This window comes from Fringilla coelebs (assembly GCF_963513975.1).
Source record: "Fringilla coelebs genome assembly, chromosome: 2".
In the NCBI taxonomy this organism is placed as follows: domain Eukaryota; kingdom Metazoa; phylum Chordata; class Aves; order Passeriformes; family Fringillidae; genus Fringilla; species Fringilla coelebs.
Window position 1 is genome coordinate 100,468,589 of NC_140029.1, and position 21,122 is coordinate 100,489,710.

Here is a 21,122-nt window from a genome sequence, read left to right on the forward strand (position 1 = left end):
GATTTGAAAGTGAAGTATTACTGAAGTCAAATGAAGTGCTTCACTTTTTTCTTTTTTTCCAATTGGAAAAATTATAATAAAATAAAAATAAAGACTTATTTTAGCATTGGAGTGCCCAATTTCAAGCTCCACTCATTGAAATAGCAACACATAGGAGCTTTGTTTCCCAAAACCCAGAAATCAGTTATTTCAGTAGCATTCTGATTTCCATTATGTACTTACAATTCTGTTTATTTTATTCTAGGAGATTCAGGACAGAATTCGAATTATAGAGCTCTACGCTAAGGACCGCCAGTTTGCAGAGTTTGTTAGGCAGCATCAAATGTGAGTGAAATGTCTTGTCTGGATACCTGACTCCTTTGATATTTTGTCTGGGGACTTTACATTACTCTACTATTTTTTAAGGCTCTAGAAATGCTAGGACACTGGAGATTTCAACATTATTTTTGAAGAATATCAACCCTTTACAATATTTAATAATGCCAGAAGTCCCAGGGGGAGAGAAACAAAGGCAGTGAAGAGGAATCCCAGAGTTAATGGGTGTCAGAGCTCTGACATCAATTCAGGTGCTTGAAAGCACAGATAGAATCTTATTAATTCTTCTGGTGTAATTCCCATTGCCCAGTGCTTTGTTTACAACCATAAATTTTACAAAGCCAAAGCAAAAATGCTAGTTTGAGTTCTGAAGATCTGGCAACTGACCTGCAGCAGATAGATCACTGGTACAGTCCTGTCTGGTGTGGTGGGCACCATCTGTAACAGAAACTTTACCATTTCAAACAATTAATCAATCTGAGCTGTGTGCTTTGATGAAAGCTAAGCACAAGGAAGGTCCTCAAAGTCTGAATCATTAGCATGAACTGTGTTCCTGCTGCAGGAAGCAGCAAACCACAACTTGCTGCGTTACTTTGAATGATTCTGTGGTACAGTTCCTTGGCATCCTATCAAAAATATTTACAGTAGCAAAATCTCATGTTCCCAGATCTTCAGCAATAATTTTTTTTTAATTGAAAGGAACAGCAGTTCCCATTTTTCCATGTCAGTCATTAATTTTTTTTCTTCTTGAAAAGGATCAGCATCTAGATTTTCCACAGCTGGAAAGCAGTAAGGGCTGCCTTGTACAAGCCTTGAATCCAATGTTTGAAAGAGATGAACTTAACCACTGCTTTTCTGTTTTTCCTTTTAGGAAGCTGCTTTAAGAAAAAAAGAAATTGATAGAATACACGTGGGAGATAAATGCTACCTTGCTGCCCCAGCAACAGGCTCAGATGTAACTGCAAAGTTACTTATAGTCTAAACATTGCATGGATGGATACAGATGTTTTATACATGAATGGCTAAAATGTACAGATGTCTGTTTATCTCAATTTCTTCTGGCTTTTCTGTGTAAACTGACACTTTTAAGAGGTAATCAGAAGTGGCAGAGGTTATGAAAGTTCATTTTTCTTTAACTTCAAAATGGACATTGAAAGATTTTGTATACAAAGGTAAAAAAAAAAAATCTCCTCAGATAAGACGAGATACATGCACAACCAAAATAAAATGCATATTGAAAATCCCTGCCTGGCATTTTATCCCCTCACAGGAGCTTCCAGTGGAAATTCTATGGGTATAAAACACTAGCAGAAGGAAATATTTGATTTGCAAAGGAATGAGTTGTAGGGGAGAACTATTGTGCTAGAGTTATGTTAGCATTATTTTAAAGCATTCACAAAATTTTAAAGCAGACACAAACAAAGCCTCCCTGGAAAGGCTTTTCCTCTGTACAGATGCCTGATGTACATTTTGCTGCCTGGCATTAGCAAAGCACAGAATAGCACCGAGCCTGCAGCCCCTGAGGGCTCTCCCTGGAATACAGGGAGCCTTGGCCAGGCAGGACAGTGCTTCTGCAGCACACTGCAGTGTCTTTAAAGCCAGGATGGGTGGTTCTCCAGCTCATTCTGGCAGACACACAAGCTGGGGCACAGAAGGGCTTCTATCATACAAATGTTCTGTGAAGCTTAAGTGGCTAACATTGATTTTTACCTTTTTTTTTTTTGTATGTAGACATTTTGTTTCATATTTTGTAAGTTAATTGCATTATTTATTTGTTGTGTGATTCCTTCCCAGCTTGTTTTCATAATGGATTTAGTTGTTGAAATAGAAAGATGACTAGTTTTAATAATGAAATACTACGCTGGCATTTGTGCCCATTCTTTTGTATCTATATTATATTTAGTGTTTACTCAGTGTTGAATTCAGCCAACTAATATTTGAAATTACTGAACTGGGCAGTAGCCTGCCACGAGCTCCCTTTCAAAATCAGGTACTTTAGTCCATGCACATTTGGTAGATGTCAGCACTTTCCTGCAGGGAAGGGAAAAACTGAAATTATTCTTAGGTTTTTGGAAATCAGCGTAGAATCCCTTAAACAGAAGAAGCCTAAAGAATTTTGAAATAGCTGCATTGAGAGGGGGACTTCCAAGTAAAGAAATGGAATTTTACCTTCAAGTTATGAAGAGAGTTCTGGCTATATGTTAAGCTGTGTTGGGGCTCTGTTCAGCCTCCCTGGGTCTCTTGTCTAAGTCATTAACACAGCTGCCAGGGTTAGGGCTTCAATACAATCACATCAGCTTGTGCTAGCAAAAAAGGCCAAGGGATTTATTTCTACAACACCTGTAGTTCTCGGCCCCCATGTGCCAACAGCCACCTGATACTTTCTAGAGTTAGGTGACAGTGAGAATCACTTGGTTGTCTGTAGGCAGCTTAGCTAAACAACAGAATATTTCAATGCAATTTCTCTGCGTGTCCTGGAGAACCTCACTGGATCCCTTGTGTAGTACCTTCTTGCCTTGAGTGGCAGGGGATGGGTGTCAGAGCCACACATCTGTCAAAGAAATGCTCATATAAACCGCTGAAAGCCAAATAATGCCAGGCAGCAGGAAATGTGATGGTGCTGCTGAACACTGTGACCAGATGTTATGAGCCCAGGGGCTGTCAGAGTCTGAGGCACAGCCCACTCCTCGTGGCCCTCATCAGCACGGCTGAGCCATCCCATAACACAGATTCCCATAACAGAGAATTCCTGGGCTCAGGGTGGGCAGCAGCTTGGGACTTGTTTCTGTGCAGCTCAGCTGCCAGCCCTGGGAGGTTTGGTGCTGCTCCTGCTGGCTGCAGCAGGATCACAGAGGTTTTCGAGGCTTGGTTACACTGAGTGTGAGGTGTTTCAGTGAATATACAGTGATGTTTTCTTTGTGTGTGTGTATACATATGAACATGATGGTATGTTTTCACTACAATAAAAAATTCTTTCCAAAATATTTTTTCTATAACATTCATGTAGAGACTACGAGTTTGACATGGAGAAGGTGTCCTAGCCATGAGCATTTGTGTGTGTGTAGGATCAGAAAACTGATTTGTTTTAACAGAGTTGGCCAAGCTGTTAAACTCCTTTGTTAACAAAAGTGCCAAATAGAGTTCATTAACACTTGCAAGGTTGTAGACTGAAAATTCATGCTGGAAAACACATACCTGGGTGCTTTGCTTTCAGTTACACTCTTTTGAAGATGTTTCATCCCTAATCAAAAACCCAAGAACTTAATGAATGATTGACTTTCTTCGATACTTTCCCAAACCAAGGCAAAGATAAAGAACTCTAAATATGCTAACAAAACAAACAGAAAACCCCCCAAACCCCCAAAACAACAAAAAAGCCAACCACCAACACCCAACCAGCTCTGTGTGCAAGTCTATCAATCTATTATCAGTTAGCATGCACTTTTCCACTAGATAAAAGTAAAAAGTGCAGGTTTGAATGACTTGGCTTAATTTAAGAGCATGGAAAAAAGCAGGTATTGTTTACTAAATGCTGGCAGGTCTATCAGCACCTGTGGCTCCCCTCAAGGCTGGAAACATGGGAGGAAATGAGGTCCCCCAGGATGCTACCAGCTGCCCCTTTAACAGAGGATCTCAAACACACAGCAGCCCAGGCTGGATCTCTCCTTTTTAAACCTCAAGGCACTAATCCACAGTGGCAGAATTCCACCAGGGCCAGAAATTCTAAGAGGAAACAAGTGTTCAGAGCTGTGAGTCTAGCACACAAGCCCTTCAGGAATTGTGTGCTTGTCCTGGATTTGCTTTATAAGAGCACAGAGTCTTTTCCAGCAAGAAGCTGAAAGATACAGAGCAACTGAATCTCTATTCCATGAAGCCTCAGACTGTGAGCTTCCTGTACTGCTGGATAACAGTTTGGTTCCTGAAAAAAGGCTCTTTCAGGTTCTCAGAGACAGCTGAAATGACACATTTCTCCTATCTCCTCCAAACCAAGGAAGTGCATGGATAAACCTTTTAGGTTTTAAGAACTTATGTGGTGTTTGTGAGGGTCCCCAGGATGAAGTGAAAGATGAGAGTCTGACTCCAAGTTCCCAGAAGGCTGATTTATTATTTTATGATATTATATGAAACAATACTATACTAAAACTATACTAAAGAAAGAGAAAGGATACATCAGAAGGCTTAATAAGAAGGATAATGAAGGCTCGTGACAGACTCAGAGAGTCTGACACAGCTGGCTGGGGTTGGTCATTAAGTTAGAACAATTCACATGGAACCAACCAAAGATGCACCTGTTGGTAAACGATCTCCAGACCACATTCCAAAGCAATCAGATAATTATTGTTTTCATTCTTTTCTGAGGCTTCTCAGCTTCCCAGGAGAAGAAATCCTGGTAAAGGGATTATTCAGAAAATTTCATGGTAACAGACTTACAGCTAAAATGTTAGAATGCAAAAAGCCTTTAATAATCAAGACTTGTATTCACATTTCTCATCATGCCTGCTGGAATTGGTCCTTATTCTAAAGGGCTGCAGGAGTACTCTGAGCCCTTTGCCCCATGGATTCTGTGAAGAGAGGCATGCAAAGGTGCTAGAGCTTCAGCACAGGGACAGTCATCTCATCCTATAAAACACAAAACTAAAATATTCACCAATCCAAATTTGTCTATCTGTAAGCATCATAGGATAGACACAGACTGACTCTATACAGCATAGGAAATGGGTCAGGGCATTGTTACTGTTTTAAATATCAGTAAAAAACTCACAGGGCTTTTATGGTGTTTGGTTTATTTGAAGAGTACTACAACACCAGCAGCATTTCTGTCTTATCCTTCTGCTACTTGATCCAGTTTGGGAACAGATCTTCTAAATAATGTTGATCCATTTGCTTTGGTTTCACAACTGGAAAAAAATTCCAAAGCTATTCCTGTGCTAGGATTTTTTTCATTTGTTGGACCAAGTGGGAAAATTTTGGTTCTCCATATTTACCACTAATTAGCTCTCCTAGTCCAGATTATCAATGACCCCCAGGAATTTCTGCTGAGTTCCTGTCCTCTTGGACTCTTTTTTTGTGCTGCTACTCACCCTCCTTGCTGGGTCACCCACCTCACTGAGCAGTGCAGACAGCTCTGCTTGGGGGATGGCAGCAGGTTGCAGGACTAAAATATCATCTTGTCTGAAGTGCTACAGCTGTTCTGAGCCTGTTCTTTTAGTTTTTCCTGTGTTTCCAATTAAACACAAAAGTAGATTTCAACTCTTAGTTGTTTCAGGATGAGAAATACCCTCAGTACTAGAATTTTGTGAAACAGATGCCAATTTATATTTTTTAAAAATCAATTCAACCCTCAGCGTATCTAAGGATTTGTTTCTGTACTAAATATATAAGTTGGAGTGAACTACACTTAAAGCCTGACCTTTTAGAAGGGGACACTCTCATTTGTACAACTAAACCAACAAAATATGACTATCTGCCTTGAATCATTGGAGGTTTAAATGTTGTTCAAAAATCTAGTAAGCACAAATTAGAGTTGGTGTTAATTAGGCTTGCAGTTGCATCTCCACAGCTGATGACCAGATGGGGAAACCATGCCTTCCTGGAAAGGCTGACATAGCTTGAAGAGAAATTAAAATGGGAGCAATAAAGGATATGTCTATACATCAAAACTTCATGTGGTAGCACGGGCTTGTGGCTGATAAAAGAGAGCAAGTGGATTTTCAGAGGTGAGCTTACAAGCAATCTGAAGTGAGAAAGATTTCCATTAAGAGGAAATTCACTCAGCCCCACCTAAAGATTACACAGTGATTGTATGATCTCTGGTCTCAGAAAGGGAGGGGGATGTAGAACACTTCCAGCAGCAGCACAGGACTCATCTCCTGCCGTGACCTACAGGTAACTGACTGCACTTAACTGTTTGTAGATCCCCTCATCTGCTCAGTAAGGCAGTGGCTTTTCTTCCCATCCCTAGTTTCACATGGAAAGATCAGAATGTTTTGATCCAAAAGAATGTTTATACAGTCCTCTGTATAAAGCATTCTGTGCAGTCTCTGCACATCTTTTTCTTTTTCCCTTTTTGTCCTTTATTATTTAAAGTCTTGATTAAAAAAATTAAACCAAAACAACCAGAAAAAACAACAACAATGACAACAAAAATCAATAAAACCTTCCCACACTTATTTTTAGTGTTTGCTTTTTACCTGCCCCCCTTAGGCACGGAGGCAAACCCATAGTCATGGTGGGAAGGCAGTGTAGTCTAGTGTAGAACTCTTCCACATGGAATTCTCACTTTGCTCTTCTTCCCACCACAGCAACATTTATAAAGTCTGTTAAAATAACTCATCGAGTTTCAAAAACCGATTCCACACTGGAATGTCCTCCCAGAGCTGGCAGGGAATGTGAGTGGGAGCCTCATAAACTCAGAGGCTGACCCTTAAACCTTTAGCAGGACACAGATAGCTCCTGATGGGACATGCCTAATGCAGCACTGAATACACCCAGCTAACAAAAGCAGAAGCAGTGGGTATGGGACTTCAGAGTAAGGCGGATGGCAAATGCTTTGGGGTCATCTCTAAGAACATTGATGCCACCACGGACATTTTTCAAAGAGCAAAGCACATGAGAGCTTTTCACTTATCTGCCAAGAAAAGAAAGGAAATAGAAGCTCCTGGTAAGGTGTTCAAAGCAGAGAACCAGTCCACAGTTTGCAGGCAGACCAAACCAGTTTCTAGAAGGGAATCATTTAGCCTGGAAAGATGGAATAAAGCCATGTCAGGAAAAACAAAGTAAGCAAAGAGGTTATATTTTAAAGGGTTTTTTCCTCTATATAAGGAAGAGGAGAAATACCCTGCAACCATTATGATTTGATAAACCTTCTAGTCAAGTCAAGCTTTTATGTAATTATCCTTAATATTGTTTTGCAAAGGGGAGAGCAGAACTCTGAGAATTTTGCCCAGTCAGCCCCTCTGCAGCCTGCTCTGCACACAGAGATGAGCAGGGAGGAAGGATTAAGTATGCTGTGTGCATCTGCCCTTAGAGGTTACATGGAAAATTTTACTTCTGAAATATTAGTGAGGGATGTGCATAACCCAGTAGAGCAGAGGTTCTGCAGTTTCACTGCTCAGCACCTATTGAAGAACTGTCTTGTATCAGGCACTCTCAGCTGCCTGTGAGCAAACTTGTGAGCTGTGCACTGTTCCTCTCCAGATGGAGCACTGCAGCACCCCTTGTCATCACATAAAAACCTGATGAGCTGTGATGACCAGTATGTTTCAGAAGCACTTAATAAAACTTCCCACTCTTTAATTATTTTTGTGTATAAACCAGGTGATTTTATAACAGGAGAAACTTGGTCATGGGGGAAAAACCCTGCAACCCAACAAAAACAAGAGAGCTGTTCAGCCCTGTGATATAGAAAACCAAAGATGAGAATTCTCCAAGTTCACTCATGTGAACCTCTCATGAACATTTCTTAAACCAGCTCTAGTTAACCAAGCCCCCTGACATAGAATGGTTGTGCCCTGTCCCTATTCTACTCTGGGAAAAGGAAAATCTCAAATTTAGCAAAGATCAGTCATCAGAGGATGCATTCAGGGACAAATCTGAAAATCAGAAGTATTTATCCAGCTTTAAATGAAAGATCATACAAAATTCCACAGAAAATTCATGCTGAAAAACTGAACTGGTACAACAAAATGCCATTAATTTGGCTGCATTTTATAAGACCATCAGCTGTCTCACACATCTGGGATTATTTGATCATTTCAGGACATCTGCTGATCTCCAGGGTGCTTGCCTCAAAACCCTGCTGCTCTGAGCTTTCTTCCCTCTAGTTAGCATTAAAGAGCTTCAGCTTGGAAAGGCCTAATCAAAACTTGGTTCCAAATAAAGAAGCAGTCCAGCCCACTAGCAACAGCAATACTAACTGCTCTGCATCCATATCAATTGGATCCCACTTTGGGGTGCTTTTGAGGTTGGGAGGAAGGAACAAAAGATGGGGAGAAAAACAGAGAAAAGACAAAGCTACAATCTGAGTCAGCAACAACAGCTCAGATACAAATCTGTGTGAAACTGTAGAAACAGAAGGAAGTCTCATCCACCTGTGTTCACAGGGTCTTTCCAAGGGCAGGACAAAGAACTGATATCAGTTTACTCTAGTTAAAAGGTTTTTGGCTGATTCCAACTGATTACATCTCATTTGCATCTGCTTTCAAAATAAGTTATGGACAAACAGGGTTCTCCTGAGCAACAGCAAGAAGACCAAAGCAACTACAGCCTACCAAGCAAGTGTCAGCCCAGTGAAGTTGCCATAAAACCACCATAAGACCACAAACAGTTGATATCACACTAAGAGGGAAGATTGCCAGCCTAGCTTGGGTTCAGGGCAGTGGTCTAGAGATGAAGGTCCCGTGCAGGGTAGCACAGACTGAAGCTCAGTGAAGGCTGACTTACCCTCTTGGGTAGGCTATTCTACATGGACTGGAAGGTTGCTCAGGTTGCTGCCAGACTAGGGGACCTAACAGAACACACGAGTGATGGTTTGATCAGTGCTGATCTGCTGCCTTGATCAGCAGCTGAGCTCTGGGAGAGCAGGCTGGCTGCAGCTGGCAATTGGTGGTCTGGAAAGGCTCATCCCATGGGGCAGCCCTCACCACCCTGGTCATTTCACCTGCACTGCTGGCAGCTGTCCTCTCAGCAAGACCTCTGTGCACATCTTCCCATGGGTAGGGAGGCCAGGCTCCCTCCCCAGTGATGATGGGGCAGTTCAGTTTGGCCAAGAAGGGTGCCCTGGCTTTGGTGGGTGCTCACATCTGGCACACACTGGTGCTCCAAATGCCACAGGCTGGAAGGGTGCTGGGCACTGCTCACTGCCAAGGGTGGAAACGCTGCAGCTGTCAAACAGACATTTTCCAGGGTCTCCTGGGCAGACAGAACCACAAAGAAAAAAGTGTTCTCTGGTTTCAGGATCTGACAGTTCACCTCACAGCCCTTTGTGGAAAGTGGTTTCATGACTGACTCCTCTGCAGAGGACATCAACTACTGGTACAGCCTTTGCTTCTTAAAGGAAGACTGAATAAATGCAGTCCTATTCCATCTGTCAGCGTAAGGTTTGACATTTTACTTGCTTTGAAATTATTTCTTTAAATCATGCTGGAAATCTTGTGCCTATCACTTTTAAAAAGCTACCTGTTAACTCAGATATTGACACATTGCTGAGAAATCTGCCACAAGGTGTTTCTAGAGGCACTGTGTTGTAGTCAGGGTGCTTTCTGCAGAAAGTTGGCTGAACATCACCCTGGACACTTACTGGGCTGAAGAACATCCAGCCATTGAACAAACCCCTGAGCGTTGTCCCAGAATTGATCATGACACAGTCTTGAAAAATTCTGATCTAGGTAAACTCCTTCAACACTAATCCTTTCCTTCACTGCTCCCTCCACAACTGTCATCTACCCACGCAGTTCCCAAGGTCCAGTCTTTAACTGTATCCCCAATAAGCTCTGCTCCCAGAACCTCAGAACAGTCTCATCCCAGTCTAGTAGGTCCTTGCCAGCAGTGACAGTAAGCACCATTGCTCCCAGTAAAACATTTTTGGTAGCAATAATTAGCTATTATCTACCCAAACACGTATCACTTCCCAAGTTATCACACACATCTGCAGTTTGCCTCTCTGCTGAGCTGCTGGTGACAGTCCATAGCCAGTGGAGACTGCAAGGATGTGACCATTTCACATAAACCACCAAATCACTATCCAAGCACAGCTGACTTTCTAGCTGGCACTGAATCTCACGAGCACTCACACAAAACCCCATGCACTCAAAGTTACACTTCATCTGAACATTACCCACATAAATAAGTATGGATGTTAATAAAAGGGAGATGTCAGCACTAAAAGGTGTTGAAAATTATTTTAGGAATAATGAATACTTTGTGGATTAAGAGTAGCATATGGTACCTTTCACCTCCAATTTACTGGTACAAATCCAGCTGGAGCAACATGGATAAAAACCTTTACCATCTGGTGACTGATTGCTTTATGGAAAATAAGAAGGAATATATCTCACATACACAAAATTCACCACCACAACTGGAAGTCTTGTTGGCTTTCTCAGTAGACAGATCAAAGAGGGGTAGACCACTCTTCTCCCCCTCCAGTATCTCAGGTCTATTTACCTGAGAAGTGAGGACAGCTGAATGCCAAATAATACTACCAATCCAATACCAGAAATTAAAATATGACTATATTTTATTCCCTTTATTAGGGAACAGGATGATTTATGGTTTCACAATCCCCCAAAGCAGTAGGTGTAACAATATTCTCCTTTTCTAAAAGCTTTATCTAGCTTCTTAAATCATTGCTGCTATAGCAGTGCTACTTTGCCATGATTCACATTAGCAGCTCTCATATCACCCAGAACAAGGAAGCCTGAAGTAATCAGCTTCCATGCCTCCATGAGTCCTTTTGAACATTATGCTTTTTTGTTCAAGAGTATCATCCAAGTTTGAATTACCTGGTTTGTTTATAAATTTGCTCTCTCATGCTCCAATTTCTCCCTATGAGTTAGAAAGATTTTTTCTAAAAGAAATATTATCATTACTATTGGAGGAAACATGCAAGTAGTTACTACCAGTTTTAAAGTTAATAGCAACAGGTACATAAAAGTCCTCTGAATTTCCTGCTAATTTATCACTCAGAAATGTGGAAATCACTTTATATATAGGAGAAGTTACTAGCTGTTTGTTTAATATATCTAATCTCTCTTTGTGGCATATGGGAGCTTCTCTGAATAACTTGAAACTGGGATAGTCAGAAGATAATTTGCTTGCCTTCTTTAAAGCTCTATTTTTATCCCAGAGCAAGTAGTGTGTTTTTGGCTAAGGCTGAGTGCAGCTACTTTCACATCATGTAAGGGCCAGGAACACAAATCGCATCAGAGAAATCCCTTAAGTTTCCTTGGCAAATCTGCACCTGTTGTTTTGTAGCCTCTTAATAAATAAAGACCCCCAATAAGGGTTCTTATTTCATTACCCCAGGTACACTTTAGGCACTACTGATCAAAGGCATGGGAATGCAAACTGGAGACTTTCTGTTCTTTCTCCTTTGCCTGTTTTATGGGGATGATCAACACACACCAAGTAAGACAAAGCTAGAAATAACTAAAAGGGGTTGAGGTCTGCCAGAAACACCATCTTACAGATCATATTATGTCCATTCATACTCCAGTCACACCAGCTCCCTGGTCTGACCACCTGTGTGTGGATACACTGTCTGGCAGGGCTCCCCAGGGAACATTTTCATGCATCTGCTAAAATTTCCAGGTATCTTTGGGCTTTTATCCTTACTCTGAGAAAAATAATATTAAAATAAAGCGTCAATAACTACTCAGTCACCAGATATTTGGAGCCAAAAGTAGCCCTGTACAACAGAGAACAGTCTGCACTACTTCAAAGTGACCAAACTCCAGGCTGTAGTTTAAACACAGTGGTCTCTCTAATGACTTCTCCCTTCCAGCTCCAGCATGCTATTAAGCTGCTGAGCCACAGTGGAATTCCTGGCTGAAGGAATGCCCAGGGTTTCAAGGAGCGCTCTTCTGAAAATGAAGAGCAGTGTGTGAAGAGTTACTCAAGAATGTCAAGGGCCAGAAAGTGCAAGGGCACAGATTCCTGCCACAGCTGCATGGCCTGCTAAAGAGACAGCCCAGTTTAGGATTTTCTTGACACTAGTCCATTTAAGATTTCAATCCACAGCCTTTGTCCTTCAGATTCTCCAATGTATTTGTGGCACAGACAGAAGGAGAGTGCTTAATTTGAGTCTTGCTTTCAGATGGTCCTGACAAGTTTCCCATCTCTCATCAAAGCAAATGGCTTCTTTAAGGCTCTCTGTCAGCTGGTGCACTGCTCTAGCAAGTTTTCCAGAAGAAAAACAACAATAACATAAATACAAAACCAGAATGGAAAAGCAACCATTTGACACAGGTTTAAATACAATTACAAGCTGGCTGAAACAAGATGGAGTCCTAGAAAAGAGAGAAAGGGGCAAAGTTTGCTTTGAAATGGACCACAAATTTTCAACATAAGCTTGTGCTGTTCTAACAAAAGGTAAACCAGAAGGAAAGGAGGTACCAGAGACTTGCTGCCATCCCCACAAAACCAGCTCAAACCAGAGTGCAGTGGCATTTGCAAGGCAAACCAGGTGTCTTATTGGGTGCTGTGTAAAACCAGAATAAAGATCCCAAGAGGTTTGTTAAGCTCACAGAGTCTAAGCCAGCAGTGCCTTCCCACAATTTGCAGCTCCTCTGGGACCAAGCTTTCTAAAAGCCAGAGAAATTAATTAATATTTAGTGCCTCTGCACATTGCAAAGACTTCTGCAGTAAACTCTCAGAAGCCTTGGGGTCCATGTTGGAGCATCCATCATCACACCCATGGATGCAGGAACATTCTTCTGGGTGAGCCTCAACTCAGAGTGCACACCTTGGTGCTAGTCCCTTTTGGATTTACATTTGCAGTTATATACAAGGGAAACTGCCTCTAACTTCATCATCAGCAAGCTTCCTCACTGTCAGGACTCAGCCTGTGGAACCTGCTGAGCCTGCTATGCCTTGTTGACTCTTCTAGCTCAGTCTTCAGGTGAATAAATAAAGAAGAAAATTAAAGTATCAAATGCAGATTAAAAAAAAAAAAGACACACAACTACTGCAGCAGACTTCAATGGTATTAGAAACACCACAAAACACTCAGAGGAAAAAGGGGTGTGTGCTAAGACCATATCCTTTATTTCTTACCATTTTCTGAACCCCAGTTTCTCTTTTAGTTTCCCATTTTCTGACCCTTTAATTTTCTCAGCTTCTCCCACTTCTTAGTTGCATTTCTTGTACTATGGGTATAATCTAGTATAATATTTAATTTTCTCCTGTCATAAAGTGGAACTTGAAGGTGTGTTGCTCACTGAATGGTTGCAGATTTTCTCATGTGCTATCCCAGGTGTCTCAACTTTAAACAATATTTTGTATCCATTTATATCCAGTTGCCTTTTCTTGATCAGATTGCTATGCCCCAATATTGTTATTATCATGAGCTAATAATTGAAAATAAGGACTAGAATGTGTCTGTCTTGCTATTCACCTGTAATAAAACAAGCTGTCTGAGACTGGGGGACTTTGCATACAAGGACATTTAACAAGATGCTGGGACCTGACAATGAGCTTAAAAGAACTGGGCAACAATGAGAAGTACTCAGGCATTTAAACACTCAGTGGTTCTGGAGGGATTGCTTGGATTCTGAACTCACTTCCACTTGGGGTTCTCAAACCTAAATACTATTCCCCCCAGCTTTCAAAAATGGGGCGGCTTAGCTTCACTTCCAAGAGGGAAATGTGATGGGCACCCTTGAAGGCATCTGACAGCAGTACCTTTCAGCATGTGTGTGGGCTTCATCCTTGTCCTCATTTACAGCCCTGACTGAGCTGGCACACCAAACTGACAGGCTGCTTCTGCCATCACCCTCTCTCCTCATCTGCCTTTGGCAATCCTGCTTTTCATTCTGTACATGGCTGCTGTGATGCAGATGAGCCTCAGGGTACAGAAACTCTGACATGAGACTGGGTTTACTTAACATAAAAATCAGCATATCTGTGTAATACCCATAAAATTTATAACTCTGTACACATCCTGAGCTATCCCAGCCAGCAAGTTTGCACTGTCCTGCTCTCTGAAACAAAGATGGAAAGCAGTGCCAAAGGGAACAAAACTCTTGGAAGTTAATGCATGCCCATTCTGCTTGTGACTCACGTTCTTAACTCTGTTAGGTCCTAAGGGTGCTTCTTCCTTCAAAAATTGTGCGTACTTACACTACTCAAATGTGAATTTCACAAACTGTTTACAAAGAAAATAGGTTTTGATCCATCTTTTGTCAACTCCTGGATCCCGACCAAAGTTTCACTTTTTATTTTTTCCAGACATTCTGTAATGGTTTTAAATACAACGTGGTCAAAAACAATCTTGGATTCTTCCTCTGTAAAGATATCACACTTGTGACACTGACCACAGCATTTTGTGTGTGTGCCTCATCTCCAGCCTGTGCCTGCTATTTCTTTCTTTGTAATACCTATAGAACCTGATCCCTCTCATCAGCTTGATATTTTTTCTTTCAGCCCCATCACCACTGGCCTTTCTACACTCATCACATTTCCTCACAGCTATTCAGTGCAGCATTATTTAGATACCCTAAGCAGTAGCTTCACTTACACTTCCTTCACTGATCAGTCATCCTCACAAGCCTGGGAGCTCTACCAGGATTCATCCTCTGCCTCCAGGAGCACACTTACCTTCTCTGACACTGCACTACTTTACTGTGCTGCCACCCATCCCATTTAGTGCCACCACCTTTTGCTGTCCCACTCTCTGCACCACCTCCCTTGTCCCCAGCTCTCTGGGGAGATTTGCCTGTCTTTCTTTTTGAGACACTCTTAATGATTGGGGTGACTGGGGTGATCTCCCAACCCCACAGACATGGTTTCCCACTAGGAAATCTACCCAACAGATGTATCAAATGAGTGCTGCTAACATAAAACATCCCACCTATCCCAGCTTACAAAAGTAAGAAAAGGAAATTTAGCTTCCTTTTAATAACACAGCGAAGAGGATCCCATTTCCAGTTTTTATATAATTATAAACAAACCATTCTTATATTCTGAAATTATGTCTGGCCTTGTATATTTAGTTTACAGAATCACATTCAGTTTTCTCTGCTCTGGGCCATATCCCTAGCTGTCACAGGGTTTCTGTGTTTTTCTGGGCAAGCTCCTAAGTTACTAAATATCTGGAAATCTGGAGCACCTACTTCCTTTTCCATAGAACCAAGAGAAGTACTCAGCTTTCTCAGTTTAATGGTAGGCCAAATTATATTTACCTGTACGCCTTTTCCTCAATCTATTCATTGTTCTCCCCTAATAATTAGACAAGGATTATATTAGTGCCTCATTTGGGTGCTGAAGAGGTCCATTAAACATTTGAGGAAAGTTCACACAGAAGCTGTACAAATTAATTTTGGTAAAAGAGCAAATCTAAAACTCAACAAAAGCCATTAAATCTGGCCCAAAATAAACAGAAAAGCAAAGCAGTGAAGCAGTGAAACACCTCAAACCCTAATAGCGCAGGACAAGTAAAGATTCATGAAAGATCATGTAACCTGTTAAACATATATTGCCTCTCCTCCAAATTACATGTAGAAAACTCTCTGCATTTACATGGTTCTCCTCATGTCTCACTAACCACAGTGTCAGGGTCTTTGCAAGCTGTCAGCTGACATAAGGAGTAACAGTTGTCTTAAATTAAAATTGCATGCTGAACAAGCAGCACGAGGGCTCATTAGAAAGAATGAAGGAGAAAACCTGGCCAAACTTCTCTTCAGTTTTCATTTATCCTTTAAGGACAATCAGGAGAGCAGATGGTGTATCATTCCTGCACAGCTTCTGAGTAAAGAAAGCTGATCCATTTATTTAATAGTCTTACCTCCTGTCAGTCCTGTCTTTGGCAAATGACATAGTGCAAGCTTTCCCCTTACTACAAGACTTCTTTCCTGACAGGCTTGGAAAAATTTAAGCTTTCCTGTCAGTCAGATGAGTCCCTTTATCCCATTTGGCAGCAAACCAGCAAGTCTGTAAAAATAGACTGCCATCTGACTAAGCAACCGAGAGACTGCAGGACATGCTGGAATACCAACCTGAATTCTTGTTAATCAGCTGATGCCTTTCCAGCAACACCTTGTGCACTTAAAAGAACATATTTAAAGTGGGCATTTGCTTTGTCTTCTTTGGTGTGAGGATGTGTGTGTGTTTTTGTGGCTGTACTGCAGCTTCCTCATTTTAAAGGTTTGTTAACTTGAGCCTTTCCTATGAGATCTCTCTAGAAAGTCTCGTGCTATTTTCTTTTCACCTTTTGTACTTTGGGACTAAAGGGAAAGATACTCAAAAATCAAAGATAGGGAAAGAAATGGGAAAGAAACTCAAAACCAAACATAGTTCAGAAGGCCTTAGTTCAGAAGACTTTTACATAAAGGCTGTTTGATGTAGTGCATTCCAGTTTGGCAGACAGGAATGACCATTGTTGGCTATTAGGAAGGCAGCAGACAAACACGGATCAATCTTTGTGAAAGTGAAATATTATTGTAAAATCAGGACCCCCGATGGAGGAAATGATTGGCATCTGACTCCATGGCTTTGGAATGCTGAATGCTCACTTTATTAAAACTATATTACATTACATTATACTATGTTACAACTATATTACATCATACTTACCTCTAACTAACTACTGAAGACCTCGTGACTGTCAGCCGACAGTCCCAACACCCACACGTGGATCCATTGGGTCAATGAATCAAAACACCATCACCAGAATCCAACCAAGCCTGGGTAAACAATCTTCCAACACGTTCCACATGTTCAAAAACACAGGAGCAGCAAATGAGATAAGAATTGTTTTGATCATTCTTTTCTCTGCTTCTCTCCGTTCAGAGGGCATGTGAATACCACAAAGTATTCCGCGGTATCTGACAATATCAAGTGTATTTTGGTATTATGGACAGAAAATGTTTCCATCTAAAATAAATTAAGCTCCCTCCATTCAGATCAATCACCAACACAAGCTAGAAAGAGTCAATAAAGTAACTGGAGTGAAAGACACTCCTCCTTCCTTTCAATATCTACTTCACCAGCTTATCTCCTGAACAGGGTAACCTTGAATAAAGAAGTAAAATGTAAATGACTTGCTGACATCAATCTATTCTATTATTTCAGGTTGAATAATAAAATGTTATGGCTTCAAATAAATAAAATTATTCTACAGCTACCAAATTCAACAATTAATAATTACACCTGAGAAATTTTTGAGGTGTGTATGCAGGCTCTACCTTGCTATCTGAACTCCACATTTTGGATCACAGGGAAGCACTCACCTGCCTTTCCAACACTGCTTCTACTCCCTCACTCTCAAATGCATTTAAGCAGATAACCTACAGCACACTCTGCTGGAATTTCTAGGCTGGTACTTATCTGAGAATTTTTCCACTCATGCTTTTCCAAGTAATTTACTTTTATACCTGTACAAATTATAATTACAATTAAAAGTCTTATATTATTGTTAACATTGTGCCCTAGAGATGCATTAGAAAAGGTACTTGCACTTCAAAGAATGAGCACACTATTTTAATTAGAAGTAAGCACCAGTATGGGACAATAGGGAAAGAAATTTCAGGGAAGTAGTCAATACTTACTGTCTTAAGGCCAGGACACAGACTAGACTGTTACATCTAGACTGCTATCCCAAATTACTATAAAAGACTTCACTTCAATGATAACTTTCAATAAAAATTTAAATAAATGCTATGTCAAATATGAGAGGAAAAGCCAATTTTCAAGAGAAAAGTGGAGATGCAGTATTCATTTATTTCATTTGTATCATGATTATCCACACTGAAGGGAAGAGTGGAAAGAAGAAAGTTCCTAAATTTTGCTGTGGCCCACCCCATTATTTTATTATTATTATTGTCTTAAAGACATACCATGGTACTCTGCAAGATTAGGTGATGAATTAAATCAATACATCTCCAGAAGACAACCATGTATTTACAGTTTCAAGGAAAAAAAATTTAATTATAGAGTACAATATGTGTGTTTCAGTCCTCTATTGAAGTCTTTGAGGAGAGAAACACATCTCCAAGATATAACTACAATTAGGTTAGGAAAACTTGCCACTTTCTACTAAACTCCACAACAGAAAAATTCTGACTGGGAATTGTGCATGACTGACTGGTCTTGTGAATACTGGTAGAAGGCAGAGAGAGCTGTTCACCATTTTGGAACTGGGCACAACCCATTTGTCCTGTAGGAGTTTTGTTTGCTTGTTTTCTTTTTAAAAACTAAAAATAACAACCTTTTGCAAACAGATGGTAGCAACTAGTTTGATACACATATTAAATGTAAAATCTCCCTGTTTTGCCTGCTCCCCGTGTAATTTTACTGGATGGCAAATGTTCCAGATCTTGCAGAGGATATGTCCTTAGATCCCAGAGCAGACAGGCAAAGCCCAAATTAACTTCCTTCTAAATATGATGATTAGTTCTTGGCCTCAACTTTTTAAAATTGGGATATCAAAAAAGATATCAAGAATCAAATTTTGCTACCTAGAACTGGAAAGCCTGTGAAGAGCCAATCTATACACTAAAAAAGAAGAGATGTCTAAATCACAGGAGGAACTCCTCATTTCTCCAAATGAGTTCCTCATTTCACCAAATGATACTCTAATCTGTGGGAAGGAAGGTCAGTTTAGGATTATTGTGGTATGTACTTTCCTTTAGCAGGGGGCCTCCTGCTCCCCCAAATGCCGTTTTTCCTTACAAGTGCAGGAAGGACTATTCATTCCAGTTGTGGAGCTGCATGCAGTCAATCTAATTTATTGCATTTGGGCTGAAAAGGATCAAATTAACATTTAAGATCAAAAACCCTGTGTCTGTTAAGCTAATTATAGCAGGGGTGAGTGTGTGTGGGAGGAGAGATGAGAGTTGGTGTGCTGGACTTGGACAGGAGATGTAGCAAACCTGCACAAGTGGAAACGACAAGGGTTGACTGCAATGCAAATGCTGGCATGGCAACTTGAGTTGGACCTGTCTCCTAGAGCAAAAAGACAGGAAATGTGAGCTGCTGAAACATCTTCCCAGCTTCCAGCAGCATGAGCAAAAAGAGCACGTCCTATTGCCAATTTTTATCCCTTTTTCTCCAAGCACTTGTTTTTGGGATGTGTCCTTTCCAGTACCTAATTTTTGGGGGTGTGTGCTTTCCATCAGCTATGAAAGCATCCATCAGTGTGCTTTGAGAGGCAGCTGAAAGCACAAATGAAGGTGGGTGTCTGGTGGCCACACAAGTAATAAACATTCAGAGAGTTTTATCCTGTTCAGGCAAAGCTGAGCTTCTAGTCCTGACTAGCCCCCAGCACTTTCCTTCTCAGTTAGAGTGCCCAGCAATGGCTGGACAAAAATCTGTATTGCAAGGAATTCTTCCTGCAGTCAGCCTGGAAGTGCAACAGATTTTCATGAAAAAACTGAAATTCAGTAACCATGTTCGGTATGACGATGTATAAACCCCTGATTAAATAATATACATCTTAAAAAAAAAAATGCACTGCCAAACTTGCCATTATTTCAAAAGGATGTGTTCTAAGCAAGCACTACTTGAGCTAAGGCACTGCTGACTCATAGATCTGCTTCCCATGGGAACTGGAAGGATTGCTTTACTTCCCAAGAAGTTGTACATGACTGTTGGCCATGCTGGGCCAATATGATGATGAAAACAGCTTTTAGTTCCTGCATCATTACATAGCAGTGCAGTCACTGCTCCACATCCTCATTCTGGTAACAGTTAGGACTTTTTCCTTGAAGATTCTGGAAGACAAACTTTTCATGTAACTGGCACACACCCCAACATAATAATAATAACAACAACAACAATAATAAAACAACAACAACAACAATAACAACACCCAAAAACCCATAACAAAACCCATAAAAACCACCCCCAACATAAAAACCCAAGCAACCAAGAAATCTTGCTGTCACAACCCACTTGAAAGAACAAAAAATCCTAATTATCTGTTGAATCCACAGCTAAAAGCCTGTGGGGAAAAAAATCACTGGAAAAACAGAAGCCTCACATTTCAGGTCTAAATTGAATCCCAGAATTAGGGATTAAAACACAGGCTTCCAGAGAAAAAGCAAAAAATCCTTTTGGTGAGTTAAAGCCTTATGTGAAGAACAGACAAACCAATACTGGTTCTTTCCAGCTGAAAATGGTGGAGTACTGGGAAATTCCTTCAGACAGCATCCAGTTCCACACAGGGCCAAGACTTCAGAAACACATGTCTCACAGCACACGTAAGAAAGGGATGAACTGCTGCCTCTCAAAGACTCATCTCTTTTTGCTCCCTGCAGTTCCATCCTGTAAGAGTAACTCCCCTCTCTTCTGTGCAGGGATTCTGCTGTAAATCTGAAAGCTGCTAACTGCTCTCACTACCTCTGTTTCCAGGACTGCTAAGTAGTTTCAAGGTAAAAGTAGTTGCTTCAAATTGTTTTCCAGGTTTTTACTGATCCAGCTTCTGTCTTCTGAAAACTCAGATCGCCTACAGTAAATGAAGAACGTTTCCTTCATTCTCACTGATCTTAATTTTGCAATAGTAGTCAATAATACTAATACTGCTAATAATAAAATGTCCAGCTGTACTTCAGCAAGCATTATCTTTTCTTCCTACAGCTTCTTGAAGTGCACTAAGCCCAAGAGATGTAGCATTTTGGACAGTCATGTTACTAAAACAGGTTACCAAAACTTGTTCTCCCCATAAAAGAAAACATTTGCCTTTACCATCTCCTGTTTTTATCCCTTGAAATCAGCTGTCTTACCTAGCACACTCCCATTTTGCTCGCATTCAAGTTAAAATTCTCTATGTGTTGATACAGACACTACATGTATCAACTTTCTTTTCTTCAATTAAACAAACAAAAAAACCTCAAACCAGAAAAACTTTACCCCAAAAAAACCCTACATCAAACACCCCCCATCAAATCTAAACCCAACAAATGGAGCTTCAGGGAATCCCTGCTTTAATTTCAATGGAGATTCTGAGCGAGTAAGACTCAACTGACTGAGTAAGACTCAGGGGTGTTTGACAGCTTGCAAGCACAGATCCAAGAAACTTTTTACATATTGCTTTATGAATGCCAGCTGTGCATCCTATGTATTCCAAAGGTGAGGTTCAGGCAGCACAGGGG

General features: G+C 40.8%; 1 protein-coding gene across 1 annotated transcript in view; it reads left to right on the top strand.

Annotated features, from left to right (window-relative positions):
- IMPG2 (interphotoreceptor matrix proteoglycan 2) overlaps nucleotides 1–328 on the top strand; it is a gene marked incomplete at both ends in the record, with an annotated part of 50,517 nt that extends 50,189 nt beyond the window's left edge. Inside the window, one exon of the mRNA XM_084201062.1 lies at nucleotides 245–328. Coding sequence (XP_084057188.1) covers nucleotides 245–328 — 84 coding nt within the window. The remainder of the gene's footprint in view (nucleotides 1–244) is intronic.
- Between the last annotated feature and the right edge of the window lie 20,794 nt (nucleotides 329–21,122).